The sequence below is a fragment of the Vidua macroura genome, chromosome 4, assembly GCF_024509145.1.
Source record: "Vidua macroura isolate BioBank_ID:100142 chromosome 4, ASM2450914v1, whole genome shotgun sequence".
Taxonomy (NCBI): Eukaryota; Metazoa; Chordata; class Aves; order Passeriformes; family Viduidae; genus Vidua; species Vidua macroura.
The window spans coordinates 72,936,000-72,959,681 of record NC_071574.1 but is presented as its reverse complement, the minus strand read 5'-3'; the positions used below and the strand labels follow the sequence as shown (position 1 = coordinate 72,959,681).

At 45.8% G+C, this 23,682-nt stretch overlaps 1 protein-coding gene across 2 annotated transcripts in view; it reads left to right on the top strand.

The window, feature by feature from the left end:
• The window catches only part of EXOC6B (exocyst complex component 6B), a 320,629-nt gene that overhangs the window by 143,007 nt on the left and 153,940 nt on the right, over nt 1-23,682 (top strand). For both annotated transcript variants that reach the window (XM_053974945.1, XM_053974944.1), the window contains one exon: nt 6,967-7,035. In XM_053974945.1, the coding sequence (XP_053830920.1) occupies nt 6,967-7,035 (69 nt within the window). The remainder of the gene's footprint in view (nt 1-6,966; nt 7,036-23,682) is intronic.

Below are 23,682 nucleotides of genomic sequence, written 5' to 3'. Positions count from 1 at the left end.
CCTGGGCAGTGCCAGCACCCTCTGGGGAAGAGCCTTTCCTGATCTCCAGCCTGAGCTTCCTCTGGAACAGCTCCAGGCATTCCCTGTCCCTGGGTCACAAGAGTGAATCCTCCTGGAGATTTGTCCTTTTTGGAAAGAAAATTATTTATTTATTGGCCAAAAAAAATCTCTCAGGTGGAAATGGAGCCATTCCAATTTTGGGCTCCGCATGAGAAGAGAGACCTGGAAGGGCTGGAGCGTGCCCAGGGCAGGGAACGGAGCTGGGAAGGGCCTGGAGAATTCCTGAGGGAGCTGGGAAGGGGCTGGAGAATTCCTGAGGGAGCTGGGAAGGGGCTGGAGAGTTCCTGAGGGAGCTGGGAAGGGGCTGGAGAATTCCTGAGGGAGCTGGGAAGGGGCTGGAGAGTTCCTGAGGGAGCTGGGAAGGGGCTCAGCCTGGAGCAAAGGAGGCTCAGGGGGGCTCTGAGCTCTGCCTGGAGCCCCTTCAGGGACCCTGAGGATTCCCTGGAATTTTTCCCTTCTCCAGATGAACATTCCCATCTCTCCCAGCCTGGCTCCAGCTCCCTGATGTCCCCTGGGTTCTCTCCAGCATCTCCATCTCCTTTTCCTGGCGACTTCAAAGCTGGATTGGAGCGGAGCCGTCGCTGGTGGCAGCAGTGGAGTTTTGGGGACAATTCCTGTTGGTGTCACCTGCAGCCCCCCCTGCTCCCGGCCCTGTCCTGCAGTGGAGCCTCTCTGGGCTCTGTGTCCTGTCCGTGTCCCTCTGGCCCAGCCCATCCATGCATTCCCATCAATGGGATTCCGGGATGGTTCCCAAATCCCTGGATTTGGCTCCTCTGGAATTACTGGTGTTCCAGTCCGGAGGCTTTTCACCCTCGCTGAGGGACAGAACCTGTGCTCGTGTCCTGCTTTTCCACCAGAACCCACCACGGATCCGAGATCCAAACCCTCAAATCCCAAATTAACCCTCGCACCCCGAATTAAACCTCACATCTGAAATTAACCCTCACATCCCAAATTAACACTCACATCTGAAATTAACCCTCAAATCCCAAATTAACCCTTGCATCCCAAATTAACCCTCCTATCCCAAATGAACCCTCCTATCCCAAATGAACTATCCTATCCCAAATGAACTATCCTATCCCAAATTAACCCTTCTATCCCAAATTAACCCTCGTATCCCAAATTAGCCCTCGCATCCCAAATTAACCCTCGCATCCCAAATTAACCCTCACATCCCAAATTAACCCTCCTATCCCAAATTAACCCTCACATCCCAAATTAACCCTTCTATCCCAAATTAACCATCCTATCCCAAATTAACCATTGCATCCCAAATTAACCCTTCTATCCCAAATTAACCCTCACATCCCAAATTAACTATCCTATCCCAAATTAACCATCCTATCCCAAATTAACCCTCGCATCTCAAATTAACCATTGCATCCCAAATTAACCCTCGCATCCCAAATTATCCAATCCCAGAGCAAAGCTTCCCTAAACTCTGAGCCAGGGCTGCAGGTTTCCATGGAAAACTCACCTTGCAGGGGTTAAATGTGCTGCAGGGATTGTTGAACCCCACTCGCAGGAGGGCTTTGGGTGTTTCCAGAGCCCTGCCCCGCTCCCAGCTCCGGGAACGTGCCTGCTGCAGGATTTGGGAATGAGATTGGGAGGTTGATGTTGTGTGGACTGGGAAATTTTGGGACAAGATGAATAAATCCTTTGTTCTGGAAATCAAGAGGGATAAAACGCCGAGACTGGGCTGGAGGAGGTGTCAGGGGAGCCTGGGGCAGCCCGAGCTCCCGTGGCATCGGCACGTCCCAAAAATCAGGGATTTATGGATTGTTGGGAGCGCTGGCAGTGCAGCTCTGGCTCAGGAAATGCAGGCACTTCTTCAGGGCTAAATTCAGAGAATTTTTAGATGTGTCTGAGGATTGAAATATCAGATAAACACCTGAATTTGTGAATGTGAGACAGGGTCATTGTGTGATGTGTGAATCCAGGCAGAGGGAGAATTTCATGGAATCGTGGAATGGCTTGGGATGGAAGGGATCTTAAAAATCATCAATTGCACCCCTGCTGTGGGCAGGGACACCTCCCACAATCCCAGGTGACCCCAACCTGGCCTTGGGCACTGCCAGGGATCCAGGGGCAGCCACAGCCAATCTGGGAATTCCAGCCCAGCCCCTCCCCACCCTCCCAGCCAGCAATTCCTTGCCAAGATCCCAGTCCAATCTCCCCTTTCCCAGTGGAAGCCATTCCCTGGCTCCTGTCCCTCTGTCCCTTGTCCCCAGTCCCTCTCCAGCTCTCCTGGAGCCCCTCCAGGGACTCTGAGGATTCCCTGGATTTTTCCCTTCTCCAGGGGAACATTCCCAGCTCTCCCAACCCTCAGGACAGGCGATCCCCGATGGGATGGGATTTTGTGGGATAAACTCCTCCCTGGGGCGGGAATGGAGCTGTTAAAGGATCACAGGGGGTGAGGGAAATTGGGGCTGCAGAGGGTCCTGGCTGGAGCTGAATGGGGAATCCCAGGATCCCAGACTGGTTTGGGATGGGAAGGACCTTAAAGCCCATCCTGAGATGATCCAGGATGGGATTCCCACCTCTACACCCTGAGGATTTTGTGGGATAAACTCCTCTCTGATGTGGAGCTGGAGTGAAAGAATCTCCTCCATGCAAGGAAAATCGGATCTCAGCACTGCAGAGATTCCTGATGGGGCTGAAATGAGGGATCCCAGGATCCCAGACTGGTTTGGGATGGGAGGGACCCTGAACCCCCATCCCATTGTGATGGACACTCCCACCATCCCGGGCTGCTCCAAGAGCAGCTCCAGAGGCAGGAGGTGGGAATCCCATCCTGCAGCACCAGGATCACCTCCAGATCCCAAAAACTCGTCAGTGCCAGCCCAGGGGCGCAGGAAGGGGAAGCAGGAGGCTCAGGGGGATCGAGGCAGCAAAGGGATGAATCCCGGGGATGGATTTGAGCTCCTCATCCCTGGCCCTGGGATTCCCTGGCTCCCTGGCACTGCTCTCCAGCCCTGCGGCTCCTCCAGCCGGGCTGGCTTGGATCACCAGGAGGGAGGAAGGATTCCCAGCAGGGAATGGGGCTGGGATCGCCTGTCCTGAGGGCTGGGAGAGCTGGGAATGTTCCCCTGGAGAAGGGAAAAATCCAGGGAATGCTCAGAGTCCCTGAAGGGGCTCCAGGAGAGCTGGAGAGGGACTGGGGACAAGGGACAGAGGGACAGGAGGCAGGGAATGGCTCCCACTGGGAAAGGGGAGATTGGGCTGGGATCTTGGCAAGGAATTGCTGGCTGGGAGGGTGGGGAGGGGCTGGGCTGGAATTCCCAGAGCAGCTGGGGCTGCCCCTGGATCCCTGGGAATGTCCAAGGCCAGGTTGGATCCAGCTGGGACAGTGGGAGGTGTCCCTGTCATGAACGGGGTGGGATGGGATGGGATGGGGTGGGATTTAAGGTCCCTCCCAACCCAACCCATTCCAGGATCCTGGAGCCCCTCTGCTCTGGGAGAGCTGGGAATGTTCCCCTGGAGAAGGGAAAATTCCAAGGAATTCTCAGAGTCCCTGGAGGGGCTCCAGGAGAGCTGGAGAGGGACTGGGGACAAGGGACAGAGGGACAGGAGCCAGGGAATGGCTCCCACTGGGAAAGGGGAGATCGGGCTGGGATCTTGGCGAGGAATTCCCCCTCCGATCCCACCCATCCCAAATTCCCTTCCCGGAGCCTCCCTGGCGCCTCTTCCCGAGGGGAAAATCCGGGAAAAATCCAACCCAAATGGAGCTTTCAAGCAAAGCCAACGTGAAATCCAAAGAATTTTGGGGGTTTTTTTTGGGTTTTTTTCCTGGTTTTTGCCTTTTTTCCCCACTTTGTGTTGCGCGAGGAGCAAACCCGACATTCAAGGACATTTTCCTGCTTCCAAGCCCCTGAAAAATCGGAATATTTGGGGAGATCGCAGGAATTAAATGGATTTTTCCATACCTGGAATCGTGGCTTTGCCCTGGGCCCACTGGGCTTGGAGCCACTCTCACCTAGAAATGATATTTTGGTGTGATAAACTTATTTAAATGTGAATTTTTAGAGTTTTAGTCACCTAAAAGTGATTTTTTTAGAGTGGAATTTATTTATATTTGAATTTTTTAGAGTTTTATTCACCTAAAAATGATTTTTTTATAGTGGAATTTATTTATATTTGAATTTTTTTTAGAGTTGCACTCCCCTAAAAATGATTTTTTTTTTGAGTTACACTTCTCTACATGTGATTTCTTTATAATTTCATTGGCCTAAATGTGATTTTTGAGAGTGGAATTTATTTATATTTGAATTTTTTAGAGTTTTATTCACCTAAAAATGATATTTTTAGAGTGGAATTTATTTATATTTGAATTTTTTAGAGTTTTATTCACCTAAAAGTGATTTTTTTAAGAGTGGAATTTCTTTCTATTTGAATTTTTTAGAGTTATATTCACCTAAAAATGATTTTTTTTAGAGTGGAATTTATTTATATTTGAATTTTTAAGAGTGATACTCACCTAAAAGTGATTTTTTTTAGAGTGGAATTTATTTATATTTGAATTTTTTAGAGTTTTATTCACCTAAAAATGATTTTTTTTAGAGTGGAATTTATTTATATTTGAATTTTTTAGAGTTATATTCACCTAAAAAGGGGCTTTTTTTTTTTTTGCAGCGGCAAAATTTAATATTTAATTAATTCAATATTTAAAATTTAATATTAAAATATTAATATTAAATAATTAATATTAGCATTTTTTAGATCTACGCTCACCTAAAAGTGATTTTTTTAGAGTGGAATTTATTTATATTTGAATTTTTCAGAGTTTTATTCACCTAAAAGTGATTTTTCTTAGAGTAGAATTTATTTAAATTGGAATTTTTTTTAGAGTTGCACTCACCTAAAAGTGACATTTATATAATTCCTGAGAAAATATTTGGAAAAAAAATTATATTTTTACCACAATTTATGATAAACCAAATACAATTTAAATGATTTTTTATAGTTTCATTTACCCAAATGGTTTTTTTTTAGAGTGACATTCATTTATATTTGATTTTTTTTTAAAGGTTTAATTTCTCTCCATGTGATATTTTAGTGCTCCACTTATCCATAATTACATTTTTTTCAATTCTACTTACTTATAAATAAAATTTTTGTGAGTTGCGCTCACCTCGATGGGATTTTTAATGACATTTATTTAAATTTTATTACTTTTAATAGTTTCATTCACATAAATGTGATTTTTTTTGAGTGACAAACTCATTTAAATGTGATTTTTTTTAGGATTTCACTTGTCTCTCTGTCATATTTTCAAATTCCACTTACCCATATTTACATTTTTTGCAGTTCTACTTACTTATAAATAAAATTTTTGTGAGTTGCACTCACCTCGATGGGATTTTTAATGACATTTATTTAAATTTTATTTCTTTTAACAGTTTCATTCTGCTAAATGTGATTTTTTTGAGTGACAAACTCATTTAAATGTGATTTTTTTTAGGATTTCCCTTGTCTCTCTGTCATATTTTAGTGCTCCACTTACCCATATTTACATTTTTTGCAGTTCTACTTATTTATAAATGAAATTTTTGTGAGTTGCCCTCACCTCGATGGGATTTTTAGTGACATTTATTTAAATTTTATTTCTTTTAATAGTTTCATTCTGCTAAATGTGATTTTTTTGGAGTGACAAACTAATTTAAATGTCATTTTTTTTAGGATTTCACTTGTCTCTCTGTCATATTTTAGTGCTCCACTTACCCATAATTACATTTTTTTCAATTCTACTTACTTATAAATAAAATTTTTGTGAGTTGCACTCACCTCGATGGGATTTTTAGTGACATTTATTTAAATTTTATTTTTTTCATAGTTTCATTCACCAAAATGTGATTTTTTTTGAGTGACAAACTCATTTAAATGTGATTTTTTTTAGGATTTCCCTTGTCTCTCTGTGATATTTTCAAGTTCCATTTACCCATATTTAGATTTTTTGCAGTTCTACTTATTTATAAATGAAATTTTTGTGAGTTGCACTCACCTAGAAGGGATTTTTAGAGTGATGCTTATTTAAATTCGATTTTTTTCATAGTTTCATTCACCAAAATGTGATTTTTTTGGAGCGACAAACTAATTTAAATGTCATTTTTTATAGGATTTCACTTGTCTCTCTGTCATATTTTCGAGTTCCACTTACCCATATTTACATTTTTTTCAATTCTAATTACTTAAAAATGAAATTTTTGTGAGTTGCACTCATCTAGAGGGGATTTTTAATGACATTTATTTAAATTTTATTACTTTTAATAGTTTCATTTACCAAAATGTGATTTTTTTGGAGTGACAAACTCATTTAAATGTGATTTTTTTTAGGATTTCACTTGTCTCTCTGTGATATTTTCGAGCTCCATTTACCCATATTTACATTTTTGCAGTTTTACTTACTTATAAATGAAATTTTTGTGAGTTGCACTCACCTTAGATGGGATTTTTAATGACATTTATTTAATTTTTATTTTTTTTCATAGTTTCATTCACCAAAATGTGATTTTTTTTGAGTGACAAACTCATTTAAATGTGATTTTTTTTAGGATTTCACTTGTCTGTCTGTCATATTTTCGAGTTCCACTTACCCATAATTACATTTTTTTCAATTCTACTTACTTATAAATGAAATTTTTGTGAGTTGCACTCACCTTGTTTGGATTTTTAATGACATTTATTTAAATTTTATTACTTTTAATAGTTTCATTCACCAAAATGTGATTTTTTTTGAGTGACAAACTCATTTAAATGTGATTTTTTCTAGGATTTCACTTGTCTCTCTGTGATATTTTAGTGCTCCACTTGCCCATAATTAAATTCCTTGCAGTTTTACTTCCTCTCTCCATGTTTTTTTTGGTGGGTTTCCCACGTTTTTCATGGATTTTCTCCCTGTTTTAGGTGCCGGGAGCCCAGGATTTGGTGGATTTCTCCCCGGTCTATCGATGCCTCCACATCTACTCCGTCCTGGTGAGTGAAGCCGGGATTTTCCTCCTGTTGGCTCCAAGGATTCTTTGGAGTCATTAATTTCATTTTTTCCATGGGAATGGGAGAATTTTGGGGTGGAATTGGTTGGGTTCTGTTGCTGTTTGCTCCAAGAATTCTTCTTTGGATCCAGTAATTTCAATATTCCATGGAAATGAAAGATTTTTGGGCAGGAATTTGTTGGGTTCTGACCTTGTTTTCTCCACAAATTCCTCTTTGGATCCAGTAATTCCATTATTCCTTCAAAATGGAGGAATTTTGGGCAGGAATTGGTTGGGTTCTGGCGCTGTTGGCTCCCGGAATTCTTTGGATTCATTAACTTTGTTTTTCCATGGGAATGGGAGAATTTTGGGGAGGAATTGGTTGGGTTCTGATGCTGTTTGCTCCAACAATATTTTGGATGCAGTAATTTCAATATTCCATGGAAATGAAAGATTTTTGGGCAGGAATTGGTCGGATTCTGACATTTTTTTCTCCACAAATTCCTCTTTGGATCCAGTAATTCCATTATTCCTTCAAAATGGAGGAATTTTGGGCAGGGATTGGTTGGATTCTGATGCTGTTTCCTCCAGGAATCCCTTGGATTCATTAACTCCATTATTCCATTGAAATTGGAGAAATTTGGGCAGGAATTGGTTGGGTTCTGGCGCTGTTGGTTCCAAGGATTCTTTGGATTCATTAACTTTGTTTTTCCATGGAAATGGGAGAATTCTGGGGAGGAATTGGTTGGATTCTGATGCTGTTCCCTCCAGGAATCCCTTGGATTCATTAACTTCATTATTCCATTGAAATGGGAGAGATTTGGGCAGGAATTGTTTGGGTTCTGACCTTGTTTTCTCCACAAATTCCTCCTTGGATCCAGTAATTCCATTATTCCTTGAAAATTGGAGAATTTTGGGGTGGAATTGGTTGGGTTCTGTTGCTGTTTGCTCCAAGAATTCTTCTTTGGATGCAGTAATTTCAATATTCCATGGGAATGGAAGATTTTTGAGCAGGAATTGGTTGGATTCTGACCTTGTTTTCTCCACAAATTCCTCTTTGGATCCAGTAATTCCATTATTCCTTGAAAATGGAGGAATTGTGGGCAGGGATTGGTTGGATTCTAATGCTGTTTGCTCTAAAAATTCTTTGGATTCATTAACTTCATTATTCCATTGAAATAGGAGAAATTTGGGCAGGAATTGTTTGGGTTCTGGCGCTGTTGGCTCCAAGAATTCTTTGGATTCATTAACTTCATTTTTCCATGGGAACAGGAGAATTTTGGGGAGGAATTGGTTGGGTTCTGATGCTGTTTGCTCCAACAATATTTTGGATGCAGTAATTTCAATATTCCATGGAAATTGAAGATTTTTGGGCAGGGATTGGTTGGATTCTGATGCTGTTTCCTCCAAAAATTCTTTGGATTCATTAACTCCATAATTCCATTGAAATGGGAGAAATTTGTGCAGAAATTTGTTGGGTTCTGATCTTGTTTTCTCCACAAATTCCTCTTTGGATCCAGTAATTCCATTATTCCTTGAAAATGGAGGAGTTTTGCGCAGGGATTGGCTGGGTTCTGTTCCTGTTTGTTCCAAGATTTCTTCTTTGGATGCAGTAATTTCGTTATTCTGTAAGAATGGGAGAATTTTGGGGTGGAATTGGTTGGATTCTGATGCTGTTTGCTCCAACAATAATTCTTCTTTGGATGCAGTAATTTCAATATTCCATGGAAATTGAAGATTTTTGGGCAGGAGTGGGTTGGATTCTGACCTTGTTTTCTCCACGAATTCCTCTTTGGATCCAGTAATTCCATTATTCCTTCAAAATGGAGGAATTTTGGGCAGGAATTGATTGGATTCTGATGCTGTTTCCTCCAGGAATCCCTTGGATTCATTAACTCCATTATTCCATTGAAATGGGAGAAATTTGGGCAGGAATTGGTTGGGTTCTGGCTCTGTTGGTTCCAAGGATTCTTTGGATTCATTAACTTTGTTTTTCCATGGAAATGGGAGAATTTTGGGGAGGAATTGATTGGATTCTGATGCTGTTTCCTCCAGGAATCCTTTGGATTCATTAACTTCATTATTCCATTGAAATGGGAGAGATTTGGGCAGGAATTGTTTGGGTTCTGACCTTGTTTTCTCCACAAATTCCTCCTTGGATCCAGTAATTCCATTATTCCTTGAAAATTGGAGAATTTTGGGGTGGAATTGGTTGGGTTCTGATGCTGTTTGCTCCAACAATACTTTTTTTGGATGCAGTAATTTCAATATTCCATGGAAATTGAAGATTTTTGGGCAGGGATTTGTTGGATTCTGATGCTGTTTCCTCCAGGAATCCTTTGGATTCATTAACTCCATTATTCCATTGAAATGGGAGAAATTTGGGCAGGAATTTGTTGGGTTCTGACCTTGTTTTCTTCACAAACTCCTCTTTGGATCCAGTAATTCCATTATTCCTTGAAAATGGAGGAATTTTGGGCAGGAATTGGTTGGGTTCTGGCGCTGTTGGCTCCAAGAATTCTTTGGATTCATTAATTTCATTTTTTCCATGGGAATGGGAGAATTTTGGGGTGGAATTGGTTGGATTCTGATGCTGTTTCCTCCAGGAATCCTTTGGATTCATTAACTCCATTATTCCATGGAAATGGGAGAAATTTGGGCAGGAATTTGTTGGGTTCTGACCTTGTTTTCTCCACAAATTCCTCTTTGGATCCAGTAATTCCATTATTCCTTGAAAATGGAGAAATTTTGGGCAGGGATTGATTGGATTCTGATGCTGTTTCCTCCAGGAATCCTTTGGATTCATTAACTTCATTATTCCATGGAAATGGGAGAAATTTGGGCAGGAACTGGTTGGATTCTGATGCTGTTTGTTCCAAGAATTCTTTGGATTCATTACCTTTGCTTTTCCATGGAAATGGGGGAATTTTGGGGTGGAATTGGTTGGGTTCTGATGCTGTTTGCTCCAAGAATTCTTCTTTGGATGCAGTAATTTCAATATTCCATGGAAATGAAAGATTTTTGGGCAGGAATTTGTTGGGTTCTGACCTTGTTTTCTCCACAAATTCCTCTTTGGATCCAGTAATTCCATTATTCCTTGAAAATGGAGGAATTGTGGGCAGGGATTGGTTGGATTCTAATGCTGTTTGCTCTAAAAATTCTTTGGATTCATTAACTTCATTATTCCATTGAAATAGGAGAAATTTGGGCAGGAATTGGTTGGATTCTGGCGCTGTTGGCTCCAAGAATTCTTTGGATTCATTAACTTCGTTTTTCCATGGAAATGGGAGAATTTTGGGGTGGAATTGGTTGGGTTCTGATGCTGTTTGCTCCAACAATACTTTTTTTGGATGCAGTAATTTCAATATTCCATGGAAATTGAAGATTTTTGGGCAGGAATTTGTTGGATTCTGATGCTGTTTTCATCCAGGAATCCTTTGGATTCATTAACTCCATTATTCCATTGAAATGGGAGAAATTTGGGCAGGAACTGGTTGGGTTCTGACCTTGTTTTCTCCACAAATTCCTCTTTGGAATGAATTCTTTGGATTCATTAACTTCGTTTTTCCTTGAAAATGGGAGAATTTTGGGGTGGAATTGGTTGGATTCTGATGCTGTTTGCTCCAACAATAATTCTTCTTTGGATGCAGTAATTTCAATATTCCATGGAAATTGAAGATTTTTGGGCAGGAGTGGGTTGGATTCTGACCTTGTTTTCTCCACGAATTCCTCTTTGGATCCAGTAATTCCATTAGTCCTTGAAAATGGAGGAATTTTGGGCAGGGATTGGTTGGATTCTGATGCTGTTTCCTCCAGGAATCCCTTGGATTCATTTACTTCATTATTCCATTGAAATAGGAGAAATTTGGGCAGGAACTGGTTGGATTCTGATGCTGTTTCCTCCAGGAATCCTTTGGATTCATTAACTTCATTATTCCATGGAAATGGGAGAATTTTGGGGTGGAATTGGTTGGGTTCTGATGCTGTTTTCTCCAGCAATACTTTTTTTGGATGCAGTAATTTCAATATTCCATGGAAATGAAAGATTTTTGGGCAGGAATTGGTCGGATTCTGATGCTGTTTCCTCCAGGAATCCTTTGGATTCATTAACTCCATAATTCCATTGAAATGGGAGAAATTTGGGCAGGAATTGGTTGGGTTCTGACCTTGTTTTCTTCACAAATTCCTCTTTGGATCCAGTAATTCCATTATTCCTTGAAAATGGGAGAATTTTGGGGTGGAATTGGTTGGGTTCTGATGCTGTTTGCTCCAACAATACTTTTTTTGGATGCAGTAATTTCAATATTCCATGGAAATGAAAGATTTTTGGGCAGGGATTGGTTGGATTCTGATGCTGTTTCCTCCAGGAATCCTTTGGATTCATTAACTTCATTATTCCATTGAAATGGGAGAAATTTGGGCAGGAATTGTTTGGGTTCTGACCTTGTTTTCTTCACAAACTCCTCTTTGGATCCAGTAATTCCATTATTCCTTCAAAATGGAGGAATTTTGGGCAGGAATTGGTTGGGTTCTGGCGCTGTTGGCTCCAAGAATTCTTTGGAGTCATTAATTTCATTTTTTCCATGGGAATGGGAGAATTTTGGGGTGGAATTGGTTGGATTCTGATGCTGTTTCCTTCAGGAATCCTTTGGATTCATTAACTCCATTATTCCATTGAAATGGGAGAAATTTGGGCAGGAATTGTTTGGGTTCTGACCTTGTTTTCTCCACAAATTCCTCTTTGGATCCAGTAATTCCATTATTCCTTGAAAATGGAGGAATTTTGGGCAGGAATTGTTTGGATTCTGATGCTGTTTTCCCCACAAATTCCTCTTTGGATCCAGTAATTCCATTATTCCTTCAAAATGGAGGAATTTTGGGCAGGAATTGGTTGGGTTCTGGCGCTGTTGGCTCCAGGAATTCTTTGGATTCATTAACTTTGTTTTTCCATGGGAACAGGAGAATTTTGGGGAGGAATTGGTTGGGTTCTGATGCTGTTTGCTCCAACAATATTTTGGATGCAGTAATTTCAATATTCCATGGAAATTGAAGATTTTTGGGCAGGAATTGGTCGGATTCTGATGTTGTTTCCTCCAGGAATCCTTTGGATTCATTAACTCCATTATTCCATTGAAATGGGAGAAATTTGGGCAGGAATTTGTTGGGTTCTGACCTTGTTTTCTCCACAAATTCCTCTTTGGATCCAGTAATTCCATTATTCCTTGAAAATGGAGGAATTTTGGGCAGGAATTGGCTGGATTCTCTTGCTGTTTGCTCCAAGAATTCTTCTTTGGATGCAGTAATTTTGTTATTCTGTAAGAATGGGAGAATTTTGGGGTGGAATTGGTTGGGTTCTGATGCTGTTTCCTCCAGGAATCCCTTGGATTCATTAACTCCATTATTCCATTGAAATGGGAGAAATTTGGGCAGGAATTTGTTGGGTTCTGACCTTGTTTTCTCCACAAATTCCTCTTTGGATCCAGTAATTCCATTATTCCTTCAAAATGGAGGAATTTTGGGCAGGAATTGGTTGGATTCTGATGCTGTTTCCTCCAGGAATCCTTTGGATTCATTAACTCCATTATTCCATTGAAATTGGAGAAATTTGGGCAGGAATTGGTTGGATTCTGGCGCTGTTGGTTCCAAGGATTCTTTGGATTCATTAACTTCGTTTTTCCATGGAAATGGGAGAATTTTGGGGTGGAATTGGTTGGGTTCTGATGCTGTTTTCTCCAGCAATACTTTTTTTGGATGCAGTAATTTCAATATTCCATGGAAATGGAGGAGTTTGGGGCAGGAATTGGTTGGATTCTGGCGCTGTTGGCTCCAAGAATTCTTTGGATTTGTTAACTTCATTATTCCATGGGAATGGGAGAGTTTTGGGGTGGAATTGGTTGGATTCTGATCTTGTTTTCTCCAAGAATTCCTCTTTGGATGCAGTAATTCCATTATTCCTTGGAAATGGAGGAGTTTTGGGGAAGAACTGGTTGGATTCTGATGCTGTTTTTCCAAGGAAAATGAATTATTCTGTGGGAATGGGAGAATTTTGGGCAGGAATTGGTTGGATTCTCTGATACCATTTCCAAGGATTCTTTGGATTCCGTACAAATGGAGGAGTTTGGGGGGAGAAATTGTTTGGATTCTGATGCTGCTTTCTCCAAGAATACTTTTTTTTGGATGCAGCAATTTTGTTATTCCCTGAAAAATGGGAGAGTTTAGGGCAGGAATTAGTCAGATTCTGATGCTGTTTTCTCCAAGAATTCTTCTTTGGCCACAGTTAATTTTGCTGTTCCGTGGAAATGGAGGAGTTTTGGGGCGGAATTCCTCAGAAATGGATCATTTGCTGCACCTTGGAGACCTTCACTGCCCTGCCAGCTCCGTCTGACAGGAGCAGCTTTGCTGCCATCCCCAAATCCACCCTTGCCCAGATCACTCTGAGATTCCTGAGGGGAAAATTCCCGCAAATTGTGCCGGGAGTTTGTTTTTTGACTGAAAATGGTTCCTTGGAGCCGTCCCAGAGAGCTCCTGTTTCCACAGGCTGGCTCCTGGGAATTCTGAGTACATTGATTTTTTAAAATATCAATTTGTAAGGAAGGCAGATAAGGAACCTTTGGAGCTCATCCTCCAACTTTGAACTGGGAATTTTGGGATGCATCCAGCAGCATCCGAGCCTTGAATCTCCTGATCCAAGGATCCTGTGGAGCCTCATCCCTTTCTAGGGACATTTGGATCTCATCCTCCAACTTTGAATTTTGAGGATGTTTCCAGGAGCATCCAAGCCCTGAATCTGCCATTCCAAGGAATTTGTGGAGTCCCATCCCTTTTCCAGGGTCTTTGGAGCTCACCCTCCCACTCTGAATTTCAGGGATTCACCTGAGCCTTGAATTCCTTGATCCAAGAATCCTGTGGAGCCTCATCCCTTTCTAGGGACATTTGGATCTCATCCTCCAACTCTGAATTTCGAGGATGTTTCCAGGAGCATCCAAGCCCTGAATCTGCCATTCCAAGGAACTTGTGGAGTCTCTTCCCTTTTCCAGGGCTTTGGGAGCTCACCCTCCAAATTTTAATTTTGGGAATACATCCATGCCTTGAATCTCCTGATCCAAGGAATCTGTGGATCCCCATCCCTTTCTAGGGACATTTGGAGCTCACCCTCCAACTCTGAATTTCAGGGAAGCATCCGAGCCTTGAATCTCCTGATCCACAGAACCTGTGGAGGAGCCTCATCCCTTTCTAGGGACCTTTGGAACTCGTGCTCCAACTCTGGGTTTCAGGGATGCTTCCAGCAGCATCTGGGCCTTGATTTTACCATTCCAAGGAACCTGCATCCCTTTTCCTGGGCCTTGGGAGCTCACCCTCCAAATTTTAATTTTGGGGATTCACCCGAGCCTTGAATTCCTTGATCCAAAGATCCTCTGGAGCCTCATCCCTTTCTAGGGACATCTGGAGCTCGACCTCCAACTTTGAATTTCGAGGATGTTTCCAGGAGCATCCAAGCCCTGAATCTGCCATTCCAAAGAACTTATGGAGCCTCATCCCTTTTTAGGGACCTTTGGAACTCGTGCTCCAACTCTGGGTTTCAGGGATGCTTCCAGCAGCATCTGGGCCTTGGTTTTACCATTCCCAGGAACCTGCATCCCTCTTCCAGGGCCTTGGGAGCCCAGGAGCTGTTCTGGGGCTCTTCCCCTGTGGTTGGGCAACCCAAATCCCAGGCAGGAGATGAAAGGAGCTCCGTGTTGCCAGCTTTCCTCCCTTGCCAGCCTGGGGAGGGAATTGTTTCCCAGTTCCCGGCGTCTCCAGCGATCCACACGAGTTTGCTGAAGGAAAAGAACTGTCAGAAACCCCGTTCCTATAAAACATCTTTTTGTGCCCCTCATCTGTTCATAATTAGGTCATTTGGCCACGTTGCCGTGAGATTTTCTTGGAATGAGAAGTTCCCCTCCCCAGAATGTGTGGCTGTGTTTATCTTGGAGGGATATCCCAGCTCTCCAGGCGGAGCTGGGAGCTGGAGCAGGAGTTTGTTAATTGGGAATTAGGAGGGAGCTGAAAGGCTGGGGGTGGGGGGGGGAGGCTGAAAGTGCCACTTTATTTGGGGAAACTTCAGGGAGAAACATGGATCGTGGAGATGGGGTTGGGAATCCCATTGGAGGGGCTGCCAGGCCTCGGTTTGACACGAGGGTGTGAGTGTGATATGGATTTGATATGGATTTGATATGGATTTAATATGGGTTTAATACAGGTTTATTATGGATTTAATTTGGATTTGATATGGATTTAATATGGGTTTAGTACAGGTTTATTATGGATTTAATTTGGATTTGATATGGATTTAATATGGGTTTAATACAGGTTTATTATGGATTTAATTTGGATTTAATATGGATTTAATATGGACGTAATTTGGATTGAATTTGGATTTTTGATGGATTTGCTGGTGTGATTGTCCACAAAGGTGTTCTGAGGAGGGTCAGCAGCTCCTGCTGGTGGATGGGGCAGTTTTGACCATTCCAAATGGTCGCATTCCCTGGATTTCAAGGCCAAGACATGGAATTGCTTTGCTTCACATAACAGAAATGGGCTTGTTTCTGCACTGGGGATTTTTTTTTTTTTTTTTTTTGTCTTGCTGCTTCACTTTTTAATCAGAAAGAGGGATTGATCCTCAGAAATGTGTCGGGGGAAGCAGCAGATCCATGGGATGGATCTGGCTGGGATTGTCTCCTTCTGGAGGTGGGAATGGTGGTGGTGGTGTCCCTTCAAGGGACAGGGGGGAACATGGGATGGGATGAGAGGGAATGGCCAGGGGAGGTTTAGGTCAGGTTTTGGGAAAATTCCTTCGTGGAAAGGGTTTTCCAGCAGTTCCCATCGCTGCAGGGACGTGGCCCTTGTGCTGCCTTGTGCAGGCTGCCCTAGAGCAGAGGCTGGACAGAATAAAGAAGGATTTATTTATTTTATTTTATTTTATTTTATTTTATATTTTATTTTATTTTATTTTATTTTATTTTATTTTATTTTACTTTATTTTATTATTTTATTTTATTTTATTTTATTTTATTTTATTTTATTTTATTTTATTTTATTTTATTTTACTTTATTTTATTTTATTTTATTTTATTTTATTTTATTTTATTTTATTTTATTTTATTTTATTTTATTTTATTTTATTTTATGAAAAGGACCTCCTCCATGGATCCACCTTGGGCAGCACCAGAGCCCAGCCAGGGCTGCACCCAAGAGGAACCAAAATGGCACAAAATGAACCCAAGATGAACCCAAATGGCACAAAATGAACCCAAGATGAACCCAAATGGTCCCAAAATGCACGAGCGCTCCCGGGGGCTCTCACTGGGATCAGCTCTGCTCCATTTGCACCTTGCAGTTCATTGTCCCATTCCAGCTTTAGCCCAGGCACTCCCATCCTGCTTGTTTTTCTCTCTCCAGCCCACGCTGTTTGTGCTCCTGGGCCTGAGGTTTGGATCATTTGTCCTTGGTGCCCAGCTGGAGCAGGAATTGTTTTGTCTCCCTGCTCTGTGCAGAGAGCTCTCCATCCCCTGATGTGAAGCTCAGAAGCAGCACAGAACCTGAAAAACAGAAAAGCTCAAACCTGAGGCATCGCTTGGGGACACAGGACAGGGCTGGGGATGGTTGGATTCAGTCCCAGGGGATTTTTCCAGCCTCAGAGATTCCGTGGAGAGGTTCAAGCAGGGCAGGAGTTCAGTGCCAGCAGCTCTGTCCCCACCCTGAGCTGGCACCAGCCCCTGCTCCCATTCCCGTCCCTGCTCCCATTCCTGCCCCTGCTCCCATTCCCGTCCCTGCTCCCATTCCTGCCCCTGCTCCCATTCCCATCCCTGTTCCCATTCCTGTCCCTGCTCCCATTCCTGCCCCTGTTCCCATTCCCATCCCTGCTCCCATTCCTGCCCCTGCTCCCATTCCCATCCCTGTTCCCATTCCTGTTCCTGCTCCCATTCCTGCCCCTGCTCCCATTCCTGCCCCTGATCCCATTCCTGCCCTTGATCCCATTCCTGCCCCTCCTCCCATTCCTGTCCCTGCTCCCATTCCTGTTCCTGCTCCCATTCCCATCCCTGCTCCCATTCCCATCCCTGCTCCCATTCCTGTCCCTGCTCCCATTCCTGTTCCTGCTCCCATTCCTGTCCCTGATCCCATTCCTGCCCCTGTTCCCATTCCTGCCCCTGCTCCCATTCCCATCCCTGCTCCCATTCCTGCCCCTGCTCCCATTCCTGCCCCTGCTCCCATTCCTGCCCCTGTTCCCATTCCTGCCCCTGCTCCCATTCCTGCCCCTGCTCCCATTCCTGCCCCTGCTCCCATTCCTGCCCCTGCTCCCATTCCTGCCCCTGCTCCCATTCCTGTTCCTGCTCCCATTCCTGCCCCTGCTCCCATTCCTGTTCCTGCTCCCATTCCCGTCCCTGCTCCCATTCCTGTCCCTGTTCCCATTCCTGTTCCTGCTCCCATTCCTGCCCCTGCTCCCATTCCTATTCCTGCTCCCATTCCTGTCCCTGATCCCATTCCTGCCCCTGTTCCCATTCCTGCCCCTGCTCCCATTCCCATCCCTGCTCCCATTCCTGCCCCTGCTCCCATTCCTGTCCCTGCTCCCATTCCTGTTCCTGCTCCCATTCCTGTTCCTGCTCCCATTCCTGCCCCTGCTCCCATTCCCATCCCTGCTCCCATTCCTGCCCCTGCTCCCATTCCTGCCCCTGCTCCCATTCCTGTCCCTGTTCCCATTCCTGCCCCTGCTCCCATTCCTGCCCCTGCTCCCATTCCTGTTCCTGCTCCCATTCCCGTCCCTGCTCCCATTCCTGTCCCTGTTCCCATTCCTGCCCCTGCTCCCATTCCTGTTCCTGCTCCCATTCCTGCCCCTGTTCCCATTCCTGCCCCTGTTCCCATTCCTGTTCCTGCTCCCATTCCTGCCCCTGTTCCCATTCCTGCCCCTGCTCCCATTCCTGTTCCTGCTCCCATTCCTGCCCCTGCTCCCATTCCTGCCCCTGCTCCCATTCCTGTTCCTACTCCCATTCCCGTCCCTGCTCCCATTCCTGTCCTTGTTCCCATTCCTGCCCCTGCTCCCATTCCTGCCCCTGCTCCCATTCCTCTCCCTGTTCCCATTCCTCCTGTTCATCCCCAGCCCAGACCCTACAAACAGGAACGCGAGCTAACAACGAGCAGAAATCAGAGCTCAGCTCTGGGGAAGGTGTTTTAGGGAGCCGGGAGCAGGACACAAAACCCCCTGAGCAGCAAATTGCCCTTTTGCTGACCTGAGCCTGGATCCTGGCCTGGCTTTCTAGGCCCAGCTCGGGTGGAGCAATGTCAGAGATCCTGCACAGCATCGAGGGAACGGCCCCGGCAGTGTCAGACGGAAGGATCATAATGTAATAGTTCCCCAAAACTCCCAATATTTGTCATTTACAATGGCGTTATCTCAGAGCTTGGCCTGCAGTTAAAAAGGCCCACGTTGAATAAACATTGAGATATTTATTATTTTTAGTGAAATCGACCTTCCAGTCACCTCGGTTTTATGGCTGCGCTGCTTATAAATTCCCAAAGGATTATTTGCAAACTCCTGCTCCTATCTGGCAGCCTTATCAGCAGGGCAGGAGTTCACATATTGTACCGGGGGGTCAGCCCGCGGTCATGGGCTTCCAGAGGGGGCCAGGCACCTGTAAATCCTGCAAATCCTTCCCTCGGCAACCAAGGCGAAGGACAACATCCAACAGGCACGGAGACTTTTCCAGGAAACGCTGAACTTTGGCAGGAAGGGCAGAGCAGGGGGAAAGAAAGTGAAGGAAGGTCAGGCGGGGGTTAATTGAGAGCTGGACCTTGGCGTGGTGGCGGCTGCGGGGCAGGACAGGCTCTCCTGGGATGTTTTATGGGATTGTTCATCCCCATTCCTTTCCTGGCGAGGAAGGGGCTGCCTGAGGGGGAGATGAGCATGGGAAGGGTTTGAATCTCTGAAATCTGGGATAAAACATCCCAAAATCTTCAGGATGCCTCCATCCCAAACCAGTCTGGGAATCTGTGAAAGATTTAAGGAGGGCACTGGCAGAAAGTCTAAGATGGGAATTTTGGGATCAGCTGGGCAAGGTCAGGCCTGGTTTGAGCTGACCCTGAGCCCTAAGCCCAGCCCAGGTTCTGTTCAGCCATTTCAGGCTCTCCTGGGATGTTTTATGGGATTGTTCATCCCAATTCCTTTCCTGGCGAGGAAGGGGCTGCCTGAGGGGGAGATGAGCATGGGAAGGGTTTGAATCTCTGAAATCTGGGATAAAACATCCCAAAATCTTCAGGCTGCCTCCATCCCAAACCAGTCTGGGAATATGTGAACGATTTAAGGAGGGCACTGGCAGAAAGTCTAAGATGGGAATTTTGGGATTAGTTGGGCAAGGCCTGGCCTGGTTTGAGCTGACCCTGAGCCCTAAGCCCAGCCCAGGTTCTGTTCAGCCATTTCAGGCTCTCCTGGGAAGTTTTATGGGATTGTTCATCCCAGTTCTTTTCCTGGTGAGGAAGGGGCTGCCTGAGGGAGAGATGGGAGGCAGGGGAGTTTGGATCTCTGGGATCTGGGATAAAACATCCCAAAACCTTCAGGGTGCCTCCATCCCAAACCAGTGAAAGGTTTAGGAGGAACACCGGCAGCAAATGCAGAGATTTTGGGATCAGCTGGGCAAGGCCTGGCCTGGTTTGAGCTGACTCTGAGCCCTAAGCCCAGCCCAGGTTCTGTTCAGCCATTTCAGGCTCTCCTGGGATGTTTTATGGGATTGTTCATCCCAATTCCTTTCCTGGCAAGGAAGGGGCTGCCTGAGGGGGAGATGAGCATGGGAAGGGTTTGGATCTCTGGGATCTGGGATAAAACATCCCAAAACCTTCAGGATGCCTCCATCCCAAACCAGTGAAAGTTTTAGGAGGAACACCAGCAGCAAATGCAGAGATTTTGGGATCAGCTGGGCAAGGCCTGGCCTGGTTTGAGCTGACCCTAACCCAGCCCTGGCCTATCTCAGGCCTCTCACCTGCAGCCTGGGCCGGTGGCATCAGCTCCATCCCCTGTGGGCAGAGGAGCTGTGGAAAATGGCAATATTGTGACCTAAAGAGCAAACCCAGAGCGTGATTTCACCATTGATCTTTTACGTTGCCTCTGACCAAAATCTGTGTAATGCTGGGGCTGCTTTGATCGATACCCAAAATAAAGGAGGAGAGGTGAGGCCTGGGCCAGCTGGTTTATCTGCAGGAGCATCTCAGCAGCTGCCGGGTGCCTTGGATTTCCAGGCCAAGACATGGGATGGCTTCGCTTTACACAACAGAAAATGAAAAGCAGTTTTGTGTTTCATGTTTCCCCTAAGCTGCAAGCCAGGCAGAAAGCAAAGGGTGAACCCAAAGCAGAAAGGAATGAAAAAAAAAAAAAAAAAAGACAAAAAAACTCAAGGCAGAGTGGGCTGCACTGAAGGTGCTCCCAAAAAGTTGTCAGGAGGCAACTGAGGGTGATTTAAGTCCCTTAAACTCTTCCCTGAGCGGGGCTGGTGCCTGTTAGTGCTCATTTAGGCTCTGCCTCGGCGGGGTGGGTTTTTTTAGCTCTGTGCTAATTGCTTCCCAATTACTTTGAGGTTCTTCACATGTTCCTGAAGACACTGGGATTGACACTCCCAGCTCTTTGATCCCAGCTACAAAGGGGTCATTTTAGGGGAAACAACAAGTGTCCAAAACCAGAGGCAACGAGGCAGAAAGAAAAAGGGAGCGGAATCTGAGGTAAAAACAGCCTTAAAAACTGGAGCTGCTGAAGGATTTCTGGAGAATCCAGAGCTGGATAATTTAGATAAATGGGAGCTGACAGGGATTTACTATAAATTTGTCCTATCTCACCACTGACATTTTTATCTGTGCCGCCTCTCCCCCAACCCTCGAGCTGCTTTGATGCACAAAATGCATTAAAAAGGTAAAAAAAAAGAAAAGTACAGTTAACAATAACCCCCCCTATTTTACTGCAAACAGTCCAAGTAGGAATATCTTGTCAGGGTGGATAGTCTGTATCCTTTTGGAACAGCTCTCCTTGGGAATTTTAGGCAAGGACAAGTTTTTTATCTCCTAGTGCCCAGCCAGCACAGCCTTGGGAGGAGAAACAAGGTTTTCTTTTGGGATCATCCCTGGAATCACAAGGTTTTGCTGCAGGAGCTGCTCAGGGGTCCCTGAGGTGAACCTGTGGAATTCCCACCTGGAGCAGATTCCATTGGAAATGGGGGATCCCGTGGGTCCTGGTTCTCCTCCCAGCCCTGCACTGGAATAATTTCAATTCCTCTCACAGGTGTGATGCTGCTGGTGCTGCTTGCCCAAATCCTCCTTTTCCTGCTCTTTAGGGGTGGGATTGGGAAGGGGGGGCTCAGCTCATCTGTGGGGTTGGGGCTCCCACTCCCTCCCCACCCTCTCAGGGGCTCACCAAAAATATTTGTGCTTTGCAGAGGGGGCAAAACAATTGAAGTTCTCCTTTGGGACCCACAGCTCCAGCAATGAGAGCCACCCAGCCCTGCCTTTCAGATGAAACCAAACCTTTTTTCTCTTTGTAGCACCACTTGTTCCTTTTGTTCCACAGCGCAACACAAACCCCACCATGGAAACTCTGTGGTTCTTCTGTTTCAGAGCTGGGGCTTGTCGAGTTTTCCTTGAGAACTCGAAAACTTTTTTTTTAAATTTTTTTTTTTTTTTTTTTGGAAAGGAGCGGGTCACACAGTGGGAAAAAAAAAAAAATCTCCCTCTCTGATGACTCCTTGTTCATCTCAGGCACTTTGCAGCCTGTCCCGTGGCCGTGTCCTGGCATTTCTCAGCGTCTGGTGCCTGGTGCGGGGAGATAGCTGTAAACAGAGCTCTGAGATCATAGGGGAAGGCTGGGGGGAGCCACTTTGTGCACGGCATTGATAAGGCCACAGGAAAAGCCATTAGAGCGGGCCGGTGTCAGTGACCTGTGATAACCACCCTGTCCTACGTGCTAATGGAGCCTGGCCCGCGCCGGGCCCTGGTGGCAGCAGATTGAACTTTGGGAATTGTCACAGCGCTCTTTTAACCCCCTGACCTCCTTTTTTTTTTTTTTATTATTATTTTTTTTTTTTTTTCCCCTCCCCCAGGAGAAAAGCGCTTGGCTGCGATCAAAGTGGCGGCGGAGAAATCAGTGTTGGTGTCGGGGGCCGGCCTGATAGGATCACAGGGCTTGAAATATTCCCCTCGGAAAACAGACGTGGAAAATCGGGGGGGGGAAAAATAAAAAAACCCACCCTGACTCAGGGAGGTTTTCCTGCAATAGCCCGGATGCAGACTTCTCGTCAGCTGAGGGGACGGGGAGCAGCAGAGCGTTCCCAGGGCTGGGAATATCCTGGGGGTTTGGATTTAGGGCTGCTTTCATCCCCTCAATCCCATCCCGCTCTCAGTGGGCAGCCCTGTTTGCCCCGACTGGGGGGAATTGATGGAATGTGTTTGGTGTTCATGGGATCACTCCCTGGGGAGGGATCTCGAGGGGGTTTCTGGTCTGACCTCCTGGAATGAGGGATAGGTGGGATATTGGGAGAGAATTCCTGGCTGGGAGGGTGGGGAGGGGCTGGGCTGGAATTCCCAGATTTGCTGTGGCTGCCCCTGGATCCCTGGCAGTGCCCAAGGCCAGGTTGGACACTGGGGTTGGATCCACCTGGGACAGTGGGAGGTGTCCCTTGGAATGGGATGGGATTTAAGGTCCCTCCCAACCCAACCCATTCCAGGATTCTGGAGCCCCTCTGCTCTGGGAGAGCTGGGAATGTTCCCCTGGAGAAGGGAAAAATCCAGGGAATCCTCAGAGTCCCTGAAGGGGCTCCAGGAGAGCTGGAGAGGGACTGGGGACAAGGGACAGAGGGACAGGAGCCAGGGAATGGCTCCCACTGGGAAAGGGGAGATTGGGCTGGGATCTTTTGAAGGAATTGCTGGCTGGGAGGGTGGGGAGGGGCTGGGCTGGAATTCCCAGATTTGCTGTGGCTGCCCCTGGATCCCTGGCAGTGCCCAAGGCCAGGTTGGACACTGGGGTTGGATCCAGCTGGGACAGTGGGAGGTGTCCCTGCCATGGATGGGGCTGGATGAGCTCTCAGGTCCCTTCCCACCCAAACCATTCCATAATTCCATGGAAGCAGCTCTGTGATCAGCCCAGGCTGTTCAGGGCTTTATCCCATCTTGTGCTGAAAAGCTCAAAGACTCCAGAACCTCTCTGAGAACTTGTCCTGCCCTGTCCTTGTCCTCTGTGCTGGCACTGCTGGGGCACCTCCAGGGCTGGGGCAGCTCTGGAGAGCCCTGGAGGAGCTGGAGCGTGGCCAGGGCAGGGAATGGAGCTGGGAAGGGGCTGGAGAATTCCTGAGGGAGCTGGGAAGGGGCTGGAGAGTTCCTGAGGGAGCTGGGAAGGGGCTGGAGAGTTCCTGAGGGAGCTGGGAAGGGGCTGGAGAGTTCCTGAGGGAGCTGGGAAGGGGCTGGAGAGTTCCTGAGGGAGCTGGGAAGGGGCTGGAGAATTCCTGAGGGAGCTGGGAAGGGGCTGGAGAGTTCCTGAGGGAGCTGGGAAGGGGCTGGAGAGTTCCTGAGGGAGCTGGGAAGGGGCTCAGCCTGGAGCAAAGGAGGCTCAGGGGGGACCTTGTGGCTCTGCACAGCTCCTGCCAGGAGG